This window comes from Vulpes vulpes, chromosome 8 (genome assembly GCF_048418805.1).
Source record: "Vulpes vulpes isolate BD-2025 chromosome 8, VulVul3, whole genome shotgun sequence".
Taxonomy (NCBI): Eukaryota; Metazoa; Chordata; class Mammalia; order Carnivora; family Canidae; genus Vulpes; species Vulpes vulpes.
Window position 1 is genome coordinate 37,569,964 of NC_132787.1, and position 15,346 is coordinate 37,585,309.

The 15,346-nt window shown below is 57.4% G+C and overlaps 1 protein-coding gene across 2 annotated transcripts; it reads right to left on the reverse strand.

Annotated features, from left to right (window-relative positions):
- Window positions 1-68: 68 nt before the first annotated feature.
- Window positions 69-12,075, reverse strand: ATN1 (atrophin 1). 2 transcript variants are annotated; one of them, XM_072766099.1, is made up of 10 exons: window positions 11,767-12,075; window positions 7,172-7,366; window positions 6,875-7,012; window positions 6,608-6,721; window positions 3,862-5,900; window positions 3,398-3,620; window positions 2,325-3,021; window positions 1,317-1,460; window positions 828-1,008; window positions 69-637 (listed from the first exon to the last, which is right to left on the reverse strand). In XM_072766099.1, the coding sequence occupies exons 2-10, from the start codon at window positions 7,196-7,198 to the stop codon at window positions 604-606; spliced, it is 3,597 nt and encodes a 1,198-aa protein (XP_072622200.1). In that variant the 5' UTR covers window positions 7,199-7,366; window positions 11,767-12,075; the 3' UTR covers window positions 69-603. The 2 variants fall into 2 exon arrangements, with proteins under 2 accessions (XP_072622200.1, XP_072622199.1); XM_072766098.1 differs by having other exon boundaries at window positions 3,862-5,897; window positions 11,767-12,070.
- Window positions 12,076-15,346: the final 3,271 nt, after the last annotated feature.

Genomic DNA, 15,346 nt, shown 5'->3' on the forward strand with positions numbered 1-15,346 from the left:
AAGTTCCCCACCGCGCCCCCTCCCCCAACTCCGCCCCATAACCCGCAAAGAACTAGTCACAGCCATCATCCTGGGGAGTCGTGAGGATGTTTTTGTTTGGTTTTGGTTGGGATATTTTTTAAAGAGCGTCATATAGATATTTATATATATAAATTATTAATGTGGGGGAGGGGCAAGGGCCATACATCGCAGAAGGGGCGCGCGCACAGGGACTGAGGAGGGGCGGGGCGGGGGCAGCACACGATGCTACGCAAAACAGCCACATCTAACAGATGAAATAATCACACCAAAGGGGTGGGGGAAGGGCGGTGGCCACCAGGGGGGTTGAGCTTCAGGGAGGAAGAAAGCAGAGGGACTAGAAAGAGGGACCTGGCCCAAGATTACTGTGCGCTTTCTGCCCCCCCCCCCTCACCTCACCTCCCCACCTCTGCATACCACAGGAGGCTTGGCCTTCCATCTGTCCCTCCCTCCCTCCCTCTGCCCAGCTGCTGAAACTCTGCAAAGGAGCAGCACCCCTCCCTCCTCAGCTCTGGGCAGCCGGATGGGACAGAGGGCCTCCGAGTCCAGATGCAGGGGCCATGGGTACTCTCTTGATTGCAGGTTCTACAGTGGTTTGTCACTTTCCTTCTTCAGGTGACTGGTGGAGAGGGGATGCAGAGCGGAGGCATGAGACTGAGGTCAACCTTGACCGAGCCCCAGTTAGAGGCTGGTGGAGGAGGGGTTCCCTCCCTCCCCCAGGAGCCTGAAGCCCAGCAGTCTGCTGCCCACACCCCCATCTGGCTAAGCTCATATCCCATCACTCCCAGCCTAGGGGAGTCCAGGGGTACCTGTAATAGTCTTCCTGGGCAGGTAGCGGCACACTGTGCAGTGGGTGATGAGCGTGCAGCCACTGCTGCTGCTCCAGCGCGAGGCGCTGCAGCTCAGCAGACTGTGCGTGCATGGCCTGCAGCTGGTGAGCTGCTGACATCGGGGCAGAGAGGGAGGCTGGCAGGTCCCGGTAAGGAGCAGCTGTGGGCAGGAAGGGCAGAGGGCATATGACTGGTGGAGATAGCTAGCCACCTTACATCAAACTGACACTACAACAGGGCAAAGCCAGACCTGCAAGTTGCCAATAGTGGACAGGATTCAAACTTCCACCTGGCACTAAAATCTGTGCCTCTCTTGGGCAGAGGGCTTGGGCCCTCCTTCTCCTATTCCCAGCCCCTCTGGTGCCTCCTCACCCCTCCCCAAGCCCAAATAGCCCAATCCCACCACCCAAATTCATCCTTCCTGCCCTTCTCTCATTAGACCTTCCCCACCTGTTCCTCCATCCTTACCAAAGAGCTGGTGACGAAGAACTTCGTTCTCGTGCAGAGGGTGAGGAAGAAGGGGGTTGGGGAGGGTCCCAGCTGGGTAGGGGATCCGGGTAAGGTGAGACCCTGAGGCCAGGGGGTCAATGAGAGGGTGCACAGAGGCAGAAGCTAGAGGGTAGAGAAGAGGAAGGTGTCACCAAAAGGCAGGTTTGGGGAAAACCATGCATTTGGGTGAAAGGATCCAAGCCTGGAACGAGATGGATGATCAAACACAGGGAGACCCAGTGAGGAACAAGGAGGTGCAGTGGGAGAACTAGGAGCCTGGTGGGCAGCCAGAACAAGACCTTACTGCAGTAGGGATATATGGATGGCAGAGAACAGAACATTACAGTTGTCAGAGGGATCTGAAAGGAGAGACATGGACTGCTTGGGGGGGTGGCGCAGAAAGTTTAGAAAGACAGGGAGAGAGTTGGTTAAGAGAGAGAAAGCACAAGGGAGCCTGGAATGACCGTGACTATAAGGCTAGATCAGGCAATGTTCTGGACAGTAAGAAATATGGCAAAAGGATAATAAATAAAGATCACTAGCACCTATGAAATCCCCAGCCAAAGCTATAGAGCTCTTTCTGGAAAGTTGCAGATCTAGAGATGGGCAAGAACATGAAATACCTCCACCTGGGAGGAGAGAAGACAGCTAGAAATGACAACAGAGTTGAATCCAAAGAAGCAAGGAAACAAGTATGTGAAGCAGGGGAGGGACTCTGAGGGAAGAAAGGTAGCATTCCGTCAAAGGTTTCCTCTATCATGGAGGAATGCTAGACTCTGAAGAGGGGTGGGGTGTGGGTTATTAGTCTCTGTGGCAAGGCTGGGGCATGAGAAGGTGGAGGGTGACAGGGAGGCAAAGATCAGGGGAGCAATCCCTGAAGAGAGGCTCATGCCAGACTAGAGGGATGTCTTGGCCTGAGCAACCAAAGAGCCCAATCACTTACAGGGATCAAGGTGGCCCCCAGGGACCAAGACAAAGGAGTCTCACCTGCATGGATGGCATCCTGCTGGTGGAGGTGCAGGTGGGAGTGGATGTGGGAGTGCTGGTGGTGATGGGGGGTCACATTGAGCATCTGCAGCCGGGCCAGGGGGTCATTGCCCAGAGCTGCCACCCTTTCTGCATGCTGCCTCTCAGCTGCCAAACGCTCGGCGTAGGACATGTCAGGCCGCAGGGCTGGCCCAGCTGCCAGCGCTAGACGTTCTCTCTCCAGGGGCCCCAGACTCGGATGAAAGGGAAAAGGGTGCAGGCCAGGTGGGCCAGGCTGCAGAGCCAGGCCCCCGTGTCGGGGGAAGGGATCCAGGCCTGGCCCAGGGACCCCATGCAGGGGTTCCAGCTCACTGGGCTTCACTTCGAAGCCAGGCTTGAGGCGGTCACGGAGGTCTCGTTCACGGGCTTCCCGCTCCCTCTCCCGGGCTGCTGGGTCACTGCTGTACAAGGCCGGGACATTGTAACCCAGAAGCCCCGGGTCCACTGCCCCTAGGGGCACGTAGAAAGGATGGTTGCGATTGCCAGGAGACATGACGTGGGGCCGGGCGTATTCACTGAGCGTGCGCAGGGCCGGAGTGTCAGGACCCAGGTAGGGGGGCACCGTAGCTACGGCACTGCCCGGCTCAAATGGAGGGCGATGGGGCACCGGGCCGAGAGATGGGCACTCCACTGGCGCCCGGCCCTCCTGAGCCAACTTCTGTGGGACACAGGGAGAAACAGAGTCAAAAGGGCAGGTCTGGGAACCGGGGCTGGCCTCGAGCCGCTCACTTGTCTCACCAGCTGAAGGCCCTCTGCTTGCCGGCCCAGCGCAGCAGGCGCTCCCCTAAGCCCTCTCCCGATGTCGGCCTCCCCACCACCCACAGGGACTCTGATCTGAACTGGCCTTCCACCAACGCAGGAGCGCCAGGATGCCTCCCGCGGGATCCTTCCGCCTCCACTCCCGGGGCCGCCGTGCTTCCTCCTCTCCGACAGGAGGCGCAATGACCACCCCCGCCCCCCCCGGCCCTCGACCCTCCCTGCGCGGCGCGGAGGAGGGGCCGGGAGGCGGGCGGCGCGTGTGGTGACGCACTCACCACGCTGCGTTCCAGCTCGCGCTCCTTCTCGCGCTCCCGCTCCTTCTCGCGCTCCCGCTCGCGCTCGCGCTCCTTCTCTTCGCGCGCGCGCTGCTCGGCCTCGCGCCGCACCTTCTCCACCAGGTCGGCCCGCTTCTTGGCCAGCTTGGAGCCCTCCAGCGGCACGAAGTACAGGTCGCTGCGCGCGCACGAGTTAAAGCCGCGGTCCAGGTGCTTGTTGAACCTGCCGGGCGCAAGGGCGGCGCGCGCTTAGGCCCCTGCGAGCGGCCGGAGCGGTCCCGCGCGGACCCTGCCCCGTGCCCGCCTGCGCACACCGCCAGGGGGACGCAGGGCTCCGGAGTCAGCTTTGAAAAGCACCGCAGGAAGGCAGCGTTCCCTCTTGGGCCTCCACCAGTCTCTCCCCATCTTCATCCCCCATTCCAGGCCCAACCGCACCCCCCCCCCCCCCCCCCCCCCCCGCTCACCTGGCCGACTGGCTGGCGTGGCTGGGCACGTCTACCACCTTGGGAGGGGGCGAGGGGCTACGGGCCGGGGGCACTGGGCTCTCGGGGGTCTCATACTCTTCGGCTGGCTCTTGTTTGATCTGCGTGGCATTCAGGGGCGGCCCCGAGGCGGGGGCTGCAGGCGGTGGTGGCAGGGATGACAGGCCTGCAGGCCCGGCAGGTGGCAAGGGGCCCTGCCCCACCGTAGGCGAGCCCGGCTTGAAGGTCCCTGGGCCCGCGGGCGGCGAGGCGCCTCGGTAGCCGGGTGGGGTTCCCGTTCGGAAGGAGGGAGGTGACCCCGGCTTGTACCCCGGTGGGGTGGCGGTCTTGTAGGCCCCTGGGGACGGGGCTCTCTTTCCATACGGCGGGGGCCCAGGTGGGGAAGCTGTTTTGTAGCCTGCTGGCGAGGAAGCCACTGTGGCAATGACCGTGGAAAGCGTAGCCGAGGAGGTGGTGACCGGAGGCACCGGCGGGAAGGGGTAGGGAGCTCCCTGGGGGCCCTGGGAAGGGGAGGGGTGCGAACATGGGTAGGATCCTTGAGAGGAAGAGGAGGAGGAGGCGTTGGAAGAAGAGGAAGAGGCAGGGGGCCCATTAGGGCCTGCTTGGCTGTAGGACACCTGGCCGTGAGGTGGGGGCAGGTGTGCTGGCCCTGGCGGGTAGGGCCTCAGAGACCCCAGGGAGGGAGACATGGCATAAGGATGGGCATGATGGGAGCTACTGCTCTCCAGGGGGTGGGGATATGCTCCAGGGGGAGGGGGCCCAGAGCTCCCATGATGCTGTTGCTGTTGCTGCTGCGGCTGCTGCTGCTGCGGCTGCGGCGGCGGCGGCTGCTGCTGCTGTTGTTGCTGGTGGTGATGGTGGTGTGTTGGGGCTGGTGGGTGGCCTGTGGATTGGCCTCCAGTAGAAGGAGGGAAGGGGCCTGGGTGAGCATTGCTGTTGGCTAAGAGACGGCCATAGGGAGGAGGTGGGGGGGGACCCTGGCTCCACACAGCCTGGGATGGAAGGGAAGGCTGAGTATACTTAGGTGGCTGATTAGAGACAGACAGGCTCGTCGGAGGAGGGAAGGAGTGGGGATAACTGGGCAATGCCTGGGAAGCTGGGTACTGGGAAGCAGAGGAAGAGGAAGAACTGGAAGAGGAGGCTGCTGCCGAGCTACTACCAGAGGACGAATATGGATACCTCATTGGGGGGGCTGGGGCAGAAGAGGAGGAAGCAGGTGGCAGAGGATGGGGTGAGGGAGCAAGAGTGGGGCCCTTCTCTGAGCCAGGAGGAAGTCCACCCATACCCTGCCCCATGGCATGGGGAGAGGGCAGATGCCCGGGTAGTGGCTGGGCCCCCAGGCCAGGAGGAGAGGCTGAAGCATTGTTAAGGGGTCTCAGAGCAGGTGGAGGAGGCAGGTTTGGTGTCACATGAGGGAAGGTGGCTGGTGGTGGAGCAGACGGTAGGTTTCCACCACCCACTGAAGTGTTAGGTGGTTTTGTTGGAGGAGCACCACCAGCCCCAGAGCTTGATATGGAAATGGGGGTGGTGGGTGGGGGGTGCTGTTTGCCCCCACTAGGAGCCCCCACTGAAGAGGCAGCTCCTCCTCCCTTGGGACCTATTGGAGGTCCAGACAAAACTCCTCCACCAGTGCCCCCAGAGTAGAGCTGTGGATGAGGGGGAGGGGCCCCAGGAGGAGCCTGGAACATTCGAGATGGGGGGGGCTCCATGGGAGCATGATATCCAGTGGGTGTCACAGAAGGATGGGGTTCAAAACCAGGCTCTGGCTGTCGGGGGGCACTGTCTGGCGGCGGGGGGGAGGGAGGAAAGAGTGGAGGTGGGTGGTAGGGGCGGGCTGGGCCCTGGGAAAGGCCAGAAGATGAGTCGGAGTCATTCTCCACGCTTCCAGGGCTGTAGATGCTAGGAGACGTGCTTCGGTTATCCTGGTCAATATCCCTAGGGTCACTGCTGCCATCATCATTGAGGCTCCGCCCATCTAAACTATCCAGATCGGAGGGAGACTGTGGCCGAGGGAGCTCCTGCTGCAGAAAAAGGAGGATCATTTCATCTCTCTTCTTTTTCCTTGCTTCCCCTAGATTTGGGGCCTCCCTTGCACAAAATAATTTCCCCCTCCCAGCACACCACTGTACCTTGTGATGAATACTCTTGCTCAAGCCCACCTCCCTGCCACATGTGGGGATGCCCCTGTCTCCCCACATTGTCAGTGACTCCCTGGCAGCCAGTCTTGTTTCCCTCCTTGGAAAACTGCATTCCTTCCTCAATGTCCATCTCAAGCACCTTCGCCCACCATCCACAGCTAAGCCCAAATCCCTCTCTTCCACTAGCTCATACTCACCCACCCCCATCTCCTTTACCCTATTTAACTACACATGCCAGAAACCCTTGGTTCTTAAAAAGACCACTCCTGCATTTTCCTTATGATTTATTTGTTCCTTCCACGAAGACCTCTCCCCTTTAACCTCCTCCCCAGCCCCTTCATGAGAACCAGGACCTTGAAAAGGAAAGGCTGGAATCCTCCTCACTCTCCCAGTCCCCTCTGGCCCTGCCTGGTCATCTGGTGGGCTGGCTACTAGCCCTAAAGATCTGTGACACATTACAGACAGGACTCCTTTAATAGGCACAGCAATAGGACTTTTCCCTCCTATATCAGGCAAGATTCAAGTAGGAATCAGGAGTGAAAGGGAGTTTTCAGGAACGAGTGATGAGAAAATGGGTCAGGGTCTCCCACCTCAGTTTTGGTCTTTTTTGGTGCATTGGTCTCCTCACTTTCGCTCTCTGAGATCTCCTCGCTCCGGCCCTGTTTGCTGACCTTTGGGGTGGAGGCTTCTTCCACACGGGCCTTCTGTTCAGGAGAAAGAGAATATTCCTGTCTTATGCCTCCCAAGCCTCCACCGTTCCCCTCTGCCAGACAGGAAGGTCCCTCACAGCACGCACACATGTACGCCCTCGGCCCCAGTGTCTGGGCATCCTGTGGGAGGACCTGAAGACAGAATACCTTGGCTGTCTGCCTAGACTTCTCGGCTTTGCCATCACTGCTGGACGTGCTGACCCCTCCAGGGGAGGCCCGGCCCCTCGATCTCAGTTCTTCCCGGGGCCCAGGGGCCTCTTTCTTCCGTCCACTCCTCATTGACATCTGTGGGAGAAGGAAGGAAGCGGGTAGTGTAGGGTTTTTTTTTTTTCACAGAGCACCTAACTTTACCATGTGCCTTATTTCTATTCTTCCTCTCCAGGCCCTCACCCCTAGTTACTTTGCCCCTCATCTTTCATGTCTCTCGTTTTAGCTGTTACTCACTGAGTCTTTATTCTGTCGTGTCTTCATTCTTCAGGCTGTGGAGACCCCATTCTCCTCTGCCTGGGCAGCTGAATACAGAAACTTCTCTGCTTCACCCCAAGTTCCCCACAGCTGTGGTCTGGGAAGCAGGAAGCAGGATCTCCCAAGTTCCCAGTGGAGGCGCCTGGAACTCACGGGATCTGTTTCCAGTGAAGCCTGTTAGGAAAGACCATCAGAGTCTCCATACTGGGGAACAGTGTCTGAGGGGCTAAGTGGCCCAGCCCTAGGCCTCTGAGCCAGGAGGCACACGACCCGTTAAGATGTTGTTGGCTTGCCCCATGGACTACCCAGCTATCTACAAGTGGAGGAGACTCTGCTCACAACATCATCTCTTTCATTTCTGGAGAAGGCACAAGATTCAGATGTACCTATGAGCTCGCGTTATTTATCCTTCATGATACCTAGGAAATACCTGTGTCCAGCAGTTCCACACAGCCTTACCAGGGAGCATAAAGAAATGTAGCTGAGGTATTAAGGAATTTATTGAGTGCTATCTTTACGTCAAGCCCTTACATTCAATTTCATTTAATACTTACAACCAACCAAAGTTGGTTGTATCCTTGCAAAGTAGGTTATATATTCTTATTTCTATTATATAGGTGGGGAAGCTAAGGCTTGAAAATTGAGATTGTGACTTGCCCAACTTCATGTGATAAATACACAGAAACCAGTGATAGCACCAGAATCAAATCCACATCTCCCTGACTTCAAAGCCCATGCTATTTCTTCCAGACTTTGCTATACTCTCGTCAGAAGCAGGTAGGGAGAATTCTCAGAAGGCCTAGATCAGTCCTAGAGATATGAAAAGAGTAGAGTAGGTGGGAGAAGCATGTCCCATTCTATAACACAAGTGCACAGAGTCCTACCCACCCCAAGCCCAAACCTGGGTATCCTCAAAGTACAGAACTTCACTTTTGCGAGCCCCATAGAGACCCCCTCTCTAGTGCTTAGGTTCCCTAAGGCTAGAAAGTCACAACTTTCAATTTACCAACCAAACCAATGAGTATCAGTGAGCACATAATACAAATTCACAAATTTCTGAGCCTGCACCCCCACTTGGCTTAGCCAGGGACACACACCTCACCACTTGTCTACATCTGTACCTATATATATGTATAGTCAGCTATTTTCATTCACACTTGTTTGTATTTCTTGCTGTTATGTGTCTCCTTATGACTGACCATAAGATCTTTTGAGAGCAAGAACGGTAGCTTCCCACTGTTTTCTTCCTTTCTGTATCTCCCACTGATGTCACATATATATGGGTGCTCTGTTCTATCCTTGATAGTGACCTGTAAACCCACTAACTTCGATGGATCTTTTCTAATAAAATCCTGCTGGCTTTGGTGAGAACAGGGTAAACTTAGCTACCTATCCTGAAGTAGGAGGCCTGGCTAGGTAAATGGCATTTCCATAGTCTATAACATATTTTTCCCGAGGAATACAGAGTAATTACTTCTCATTCATCTCCACTGAACCCTACTGAGACAGGCAGTGAGGGGGGAACCTGACCTTTCCAGGAAACTTAAATAATAATAATTTACTTAGAGTCACAAAGAACTGACACAGAGCTCCAGATCTTCTGAAGTTAGAACTGATGCTCTGCCCAGTAAGCTAGTCCTTTTTCCTCAACTACAACTATTACCACATTTTGGAAATGTGTAGATTGGTTTTAAAACACTGTCAAACCCCCAAAATCCAAAGAACAAAACCCTATTAATAGAAGGGTTAACAGAAGGGAAAAACACTCTTTAACAAAACCACAGCAAAAATGACTATTTGTGACTGGTGTGTCTTTGCCCTCCTCGAGAGGAGGGTGCCCAACTCTCCTCTTCATCCCAGAATCCAACCACCACATCAGTGAGAGTGAAGAGATCCAAAAGGTCAGTGAAATGCATGAATGTAACTGAAAAACACAACAATCAGCGTGCCCCTCCCCCTACCGCAACTGTTTTAAACAGCTGAAATCTGATAAAATTATCAGTTAGTAGCTTTGAAGGAGAAAAAGAAGTCATAAAAGCACAGGCAATCCTGGGGGAAAGGAGTGGCAAAGGAGAGGAGTTAGGGTTGGGCTGTGCATACGTTTCTGAACTCCGAGCATGTGTTACATCAACGAGGTGAGCTGTACTCGTCCTGCCCTAGTAGCCAGTCACCGTAACTGATACTTCTAGAGCACCTACTATGTATCTGGCAAACACACTACCCACATTCCCCTTCACAGCCTTACTACAAAAGAAAAATGACAAAGACCATGTGCACCTGGTGCACCAGGTGCGGTTGAGTGTCTGCCTTTAGCTCAGGTCATGATACTGGGGTCCTGGGATCAAGTCCTGCATCAGGCTCCCTGCAAGGACCCTGCTTCTCCCTCAGCCTGTGTCTCTGCCTCTCTGTGTCTCTCATGAATAAATAAATAAAAATCTTTAAGAAAAAAAAAAAGAAAAGAAAAGAAAAGAAAAATGACAAAGACCAGACAGGCAAAAGTGAGAAAAAGGGAGAGGTCTCTAAGAAAAGGAAAAGAAAGGGGAAATAGAGCAGGATGTCAGAGGGAATACACAATCAAGGCACAAGGCTTTCTGGGAAAGGCTTGCAGGGTGAATTTCAGGATCACTGGCCCAGCCCCCATCATCATTCCAGACCTACCAGCCTAACAAACCAGTCCAAAGCGACTCCTAGATAACAATGCAGCCCAGACCAGCAGATAACAATGCACCAGTCTAAGCCTTCTTAGAATCCGAGGTTGTCAGAGGGGCCTCAGAAATCATCTTCTCTATAACCCCATCATCTTACAATGAAACCAAGACCCAAAGAGAAGTGACTGGCCCAAGGCCACAGTTGGAGGTACAGCCAGGACTAGAGCCAGGTATCCTGGCTCCTGCTCCAGAGTATTGCCATGGCCCTCTCTCCTGGGCCACCCTCACAAGGTCAGGGAAATAGAAGGTTGAAGGTTAGCTGAGGGAAGGGGTCACTGTCTTGATAGTCTGGGAAAGAGGCAAAGGGAGGCTCAGGAAAGGACACTCAAGCTTAAGAAAATGGAAGAATATCAGTGCAAAGAATCCTTAGGACTACTGTACACAGAAAGTTCCTAATAATAAGAGAGGTAGAGGCCAGAAAGAACTAGCAAAAGATGGTGTGTAACTTAAGCATTTCTATGCTCTCGCCATGCCTAGGGGGAGGAACCTGGAACAACACTATGACCTGCAAATAACATGTCTACCTGTTCCAACAGACTGCTGGATGGAAGGTGGGGGTTGGGGGTGGGAGTGGGGAACCCCTGGGAAACCTCCTATCCACCAGCAGCACCAGAAACACCTTCCAGAACCCAGCCAAGAGTCCCAAGGACACAGCCAAAGGCCAAGATCCAATCAAGATTCTGAACCCCACCTATAGGACATCCCACTGGATCATTGCTATGGCAACAAAATGGTAGAACCTGCCCCTCAAGAGTCTATCCCAGGAGTCTATCTGCCAGCCACTCCCCCTCCAGTTGCCAAAGCAACTCCTACCCTCCTATAGCACCCTCAGGGAAGGGAGCTTAAGAGTACCTACCTCCGAAGAAATAAGCCCCGGCACAAAGGGAAATCTGAGTTCAAAACAGAAATGAAGATATGCCCGCCCCCTTCAGAAACCACAGCTAGAGGGGAAGGGGGTGCCCTAGGGATTTGAGGGTGGAGGTCACAACTTGCCTGGAGTGCCTACAAGATCGTCCAGTTTTCTCCTCCTCTTCCACCCTCCCAGGAAGCCCTTCTCCCTAACTCTCTTTTCAATGCTCCCATCGTCCCCCTCATTAGTTCTTGGGGGACCACCCTCCTCTGCCCCAGTGTACCCCCCTCCAAGAAGTAAGTCTGCCTGGGGTTGGGGAAACAAGGTCAGAGGTGACCTGAAGTAGGGGAAAGAAAATCGAGTCACAAAGGCATCCCCTTCGTCCCTGTAACACCTCTGGTTCTTCTCAAAGGTGGAACCTCTCCTTGGCCCTTTCAGAGCCCCCTCTCCCCAGGTTCCCTACTCCCTCATCAGCTACAATCCCTCTCTCTCCGCCTACCACACCCCTTCCCCCCTTTCCCACTTCCCTTCCATACCTAACACCCTCCACCCGAGTTCTGAAACACGGGCTCTGGGCCTTTTGCTGGAGCCTTGATGCCCCACCTCGCTGCCATATCTCCGTTCCTTTTTTGCCTTCGCCCGAAGCCCCCTCGCGGGCACCCCCTTTTCCTCTGCCAACCCTCCGCCTCGGAGCTCCTCCTTTGGTCCTGGGCTCCTGGCTCCCCTCTGGCCCCATCAGCCCTCCTCCTGAGACCCTCCCACGTCCCTCTCCACCTTCCCGACCCTCTGGGTGCTCTGGCCCCCATCCCTCCTCCGGGGCCGGCCCCACCCCCAGAGCCCCCCAGCCTCAGGCCGGCCAGAGCCCGCAGTGGGGGAAACCGGATCGGGAAAATAACAAATGGAGGCGGCGGCGGCGGCGGCGGCGGCGGCGGGAGGGGGAACTGGGAGGGGTGGGGGTGGGGAGCCGCGGGCCAGAACCCGGGCGGGCCCGAGGCCCGGGCGGCAGCAGATCTTACCTGGTCGCGGCTCGGGACGGCTGGCTGGCTCCGAGCGGGATTCGGGGCTCCGGCGCCTCTGGGGGGGCGGCGGCGGCCGCTCCCCCGCCCCCCTCTCCTCTTCCCGGCTTCAGTCGCCGCCGCGACGGCGGCGGCGGCGGCCCCGACCCCCCCGGAGGGCGGCCCCCATCCCCCTTCCCCCCACCGGGCCCCGATCGCCCGCCTGCCCCCGGAGCAGCTCCCGACCCCGCTCTGGCTCAGCCCCTCCCCGGGCCCGCCGCCCGCCGCTGCCCCCGCCCTCCCCCGCCGCCCGGAATGCCCGGGCCGCCCGCCCCCGCCCCCGCCGCCCTCCCCCGCGGCCCCGGCCGGCCCTCCGCGCCGCTCCGCCCGCCGCCGCCCGCGCCCGCGCCCGCGCCCGCCCCGCGCAGCCCGCACTCGCGCGCTCCCCGGCCCCCCGCGCGGCCTCCGCCCGCGGCCCCCGCCCCTTCCCGGGCGGCCGCCCCCCACCTCGCCCTCTCCTCGCCCCCTCCTCGAGGCCGGCGGTGCCCCCCGAACGGGTCCCGGCCGGAGGCCCCGGCCCGACGCGGGGCTGCGGGCGGGCTGGGCGGCGCGTCCGGCGACTCGCACAGGAAAGCGGACGGCGGAGGGAGGGCGCTTGGGAGAGGGGGATGGGAGAAGGGAGGAAGAGGGAGAAGGAGGGAGCGCGGAGGAACGGAGGAGAGAGGGGCCAGGAGGGAGCCGCGAGGGAGGGAGCGAGGCAAGCTGCGAGGGGGGGCGGCGGGGGAGCCGGAGAGGGGAGGCGCCGCGCGACTTGGCCGAGGCCGGCCGCGGGGGTTGGGGCGCGGGGAGGGGTTCGCCGCGGCCGAGGCGGGGAGCCGGAGGGCTGGGGGAGGGGCCGTGGGCTGTGCTGGCAGAGGCGGGGGCGGACGGAGAAGTTTGGGGGCCGAGGGGCCGTGGCACGGAGGAAGTGGGAGGCTGTGGGTGTGCGGCTGGGATTGGCCTGTCGGGGGTACGCGGGGGCTTAGGGGGCGGGGAGGCGTGGACGGGAGGGGCGGCTGGAGCTTGGGGTGACGGCGTCTGCGGCCGACCTGTAGCGGGAGACGTGGGGTCACGGGGAGGGGAAGAAATTGGAAAGATGGAGATATATATATATACACCCTATATCTATAGTCCTATATCTATATAGATATGTGTATCCTATACCTGTAGTATGTATCTGTATATACGGATGGGGTTTCTGCATGAGAGTAGTTTGGAGGTGATTGGTGTCGGGAAAAGAATAGGGAACACAAGAACTGGGGGGGCGGTGATGAGGGAAGGCTGAGGAGAGTCCAGAGGGGTCAGCGCGGAGAGAGGGGGAGAAGTGAGGAACTTTTAGAAGCGATGAAGGAGGTGGGGGAGGTGGGGCCGGAGACTTACTCTCGGGAGGCCTGAGTGCTGGGTGGGAAAGCTGCGGGGAAGACACTGGCTGGACCGCTGGGGCGGTGGGGGTGGGGGTCTCCGAGGAGGATTTCGGCTGGCTAGACAAAGGTAGATAGAATGGGGTGGGGGCCAAGGGGGAAGTAGGTAAAGAAGATTAGAAGGAAATGGAAGATAAACAAGGCCATGGAGGGAGGTCAGAGATTGGGAAGACAAAGAGTGGAGATGGGAAGGGAAAGCAGTAGAAGGAAACCATAGAAGCAGGGGAGGGCAAGCCCCCATGTAGGGAAGGGATTCATTTATAGGAGTGGGACACTATCTTCAGGCCCTTCTGTCTGGTGGTGTCTCAATTTTCCTTCTCAGACCTGTTTGAAGTCACCACAGACAGTACTCTGAGCCACAGATAAGGGGCCCAGTGGGGATTAGGCTCAAGGTAGAGCCAAATCTCCTCGATGTCCTGGTTCCTGGTTCCCCAATCCCAGTTGTTCTACTGTGGAGACAATCCCCACCCTACCCCCAGACCACAGGTTCTTCCTTCAACCCTCCTCACTCTCCAGGCAGCCTAACTGTCAGCAAGCCAGCCATTTCCAGTCTTCAGCCTGAAGCCAGCACCCCATCCCAGTGTCTTCTTCTGGGATGTCTCCCTGGCCCCACACCCTGCAGCAACATCTCCCAGGACAAAGGACACCAAGACGCTGGGTGATTTTTGGCAGCTAAGATTGGGAAGGCCAGAGAATAGGAGGGAGCAGGCTGGGAAACTGGAAGAGCTGGAGCTGGAGCTGGAGCCTGGATTGGGAGCTCTTACCAGCTCTCCAGATTTGGGGTGGGAAGAGGGCAAATTCGGGAGCCCAGCCAACCAGAGGCCCAGGATGGATGGGCCCTGGATGGCAGGATCCCACCATCCTTCTGGGAAGGATGGAGATTGGATTTGTAGCAACTCAGTGGATTTTGCCTCATATTTCCTTGGGCCAGACTCAGCTGAGTTCTGGGAATACCCAAAAGCTCTGAATAGATTCTAAAGTACTGACGAATCTGAGCAAGGTGGCCACCTTGGCCCAGCAATGAATCACCACTCTTCATCACTGCTGAATTGGTGGGCAACTCACTTTTCTAGCCCAGCTTCACCTTCTTTATCCCCTCAGTGCCTTCCAGAGACCTGGCCAGCTCCTTATCTCCCCTCCATGGGATTCCCGCCCTCCCTTCCTCAGTGCCCTAGGATGACCCCTGCTCCCTCTCTCCACCCCACAACAACTTTGTTCCAAGACTCCTCCTCTTCCTCCTCATTCCCCATCGCATTTCCTCTCCTTCCTCACATCTCAGCTCATTCTCCCACTGGGCCTGGGCTCAGGCCCTTCCCAGCTCCCTTGTAGGCCGGAGCTGCTCTCTCTTGTTTTTTAACCACCGAGGGATGGGCTAAGGGTGGTGACATACCTGAGCCTAAAAGAAAAATTTGAGGCAAAGGTAGGAACAGAAGATAGGGAGAGTCAGAGAAGCCAGGGCCTATCCTCTCTGATTCTTCCCCAGCCTGAGGACCAGGCTCACCATTCAGCTTTGGGGTGCATCATCACATACACACACCCCACACCATCCCTCACCCCAGCTCTCTTTATGGCCTCAGCCCCCCACAACTCACTGGTCTCCAGGCAACAGCACAAAGGGAAAGTGGAGAGAGGGGCCAGGGAGGCCCAGATGGAGCTAGCTGTAACCCAATCCAACCCAGTACCTGGGGGAGCGGGGGGAGGCATGGCTACCAGAGGAGGCCACCTAGCAAGGAGTGGGGGGAAAGGGCAGAGGTTAGGAAATATGGCTCCAATCACAATCGTCTTGATCAGTCCAGGAATTGGAGGAGAAAGATGGATATCACGGACCCCAGAGAAAACGGAGAGGCACAGAGAAAAGCATGCCCCAAAGGGAACAGAAAGGGGCGCCAGGAGACAGGAGGGAAGAGAAAGATGAGTTGCCCACCCTGAAATTAAGAGGCATAGAGGAGCAGAGGCAAGAAGCTCTCTGAACTGAAAATGGCTGAGGTGTCAGTGACACAGGAAGAAGAGCAGAGACATGGGTCCTGCCCATTCAGGACGAAAATCCTCTCCTTGTCCTGGAGCTGGGCAGGATGGCAGAGAGCCCAGGACCAGAACTCAGAGTAGAAACAGTTTAGGAGGCCCACAGAGGGGACAACCTT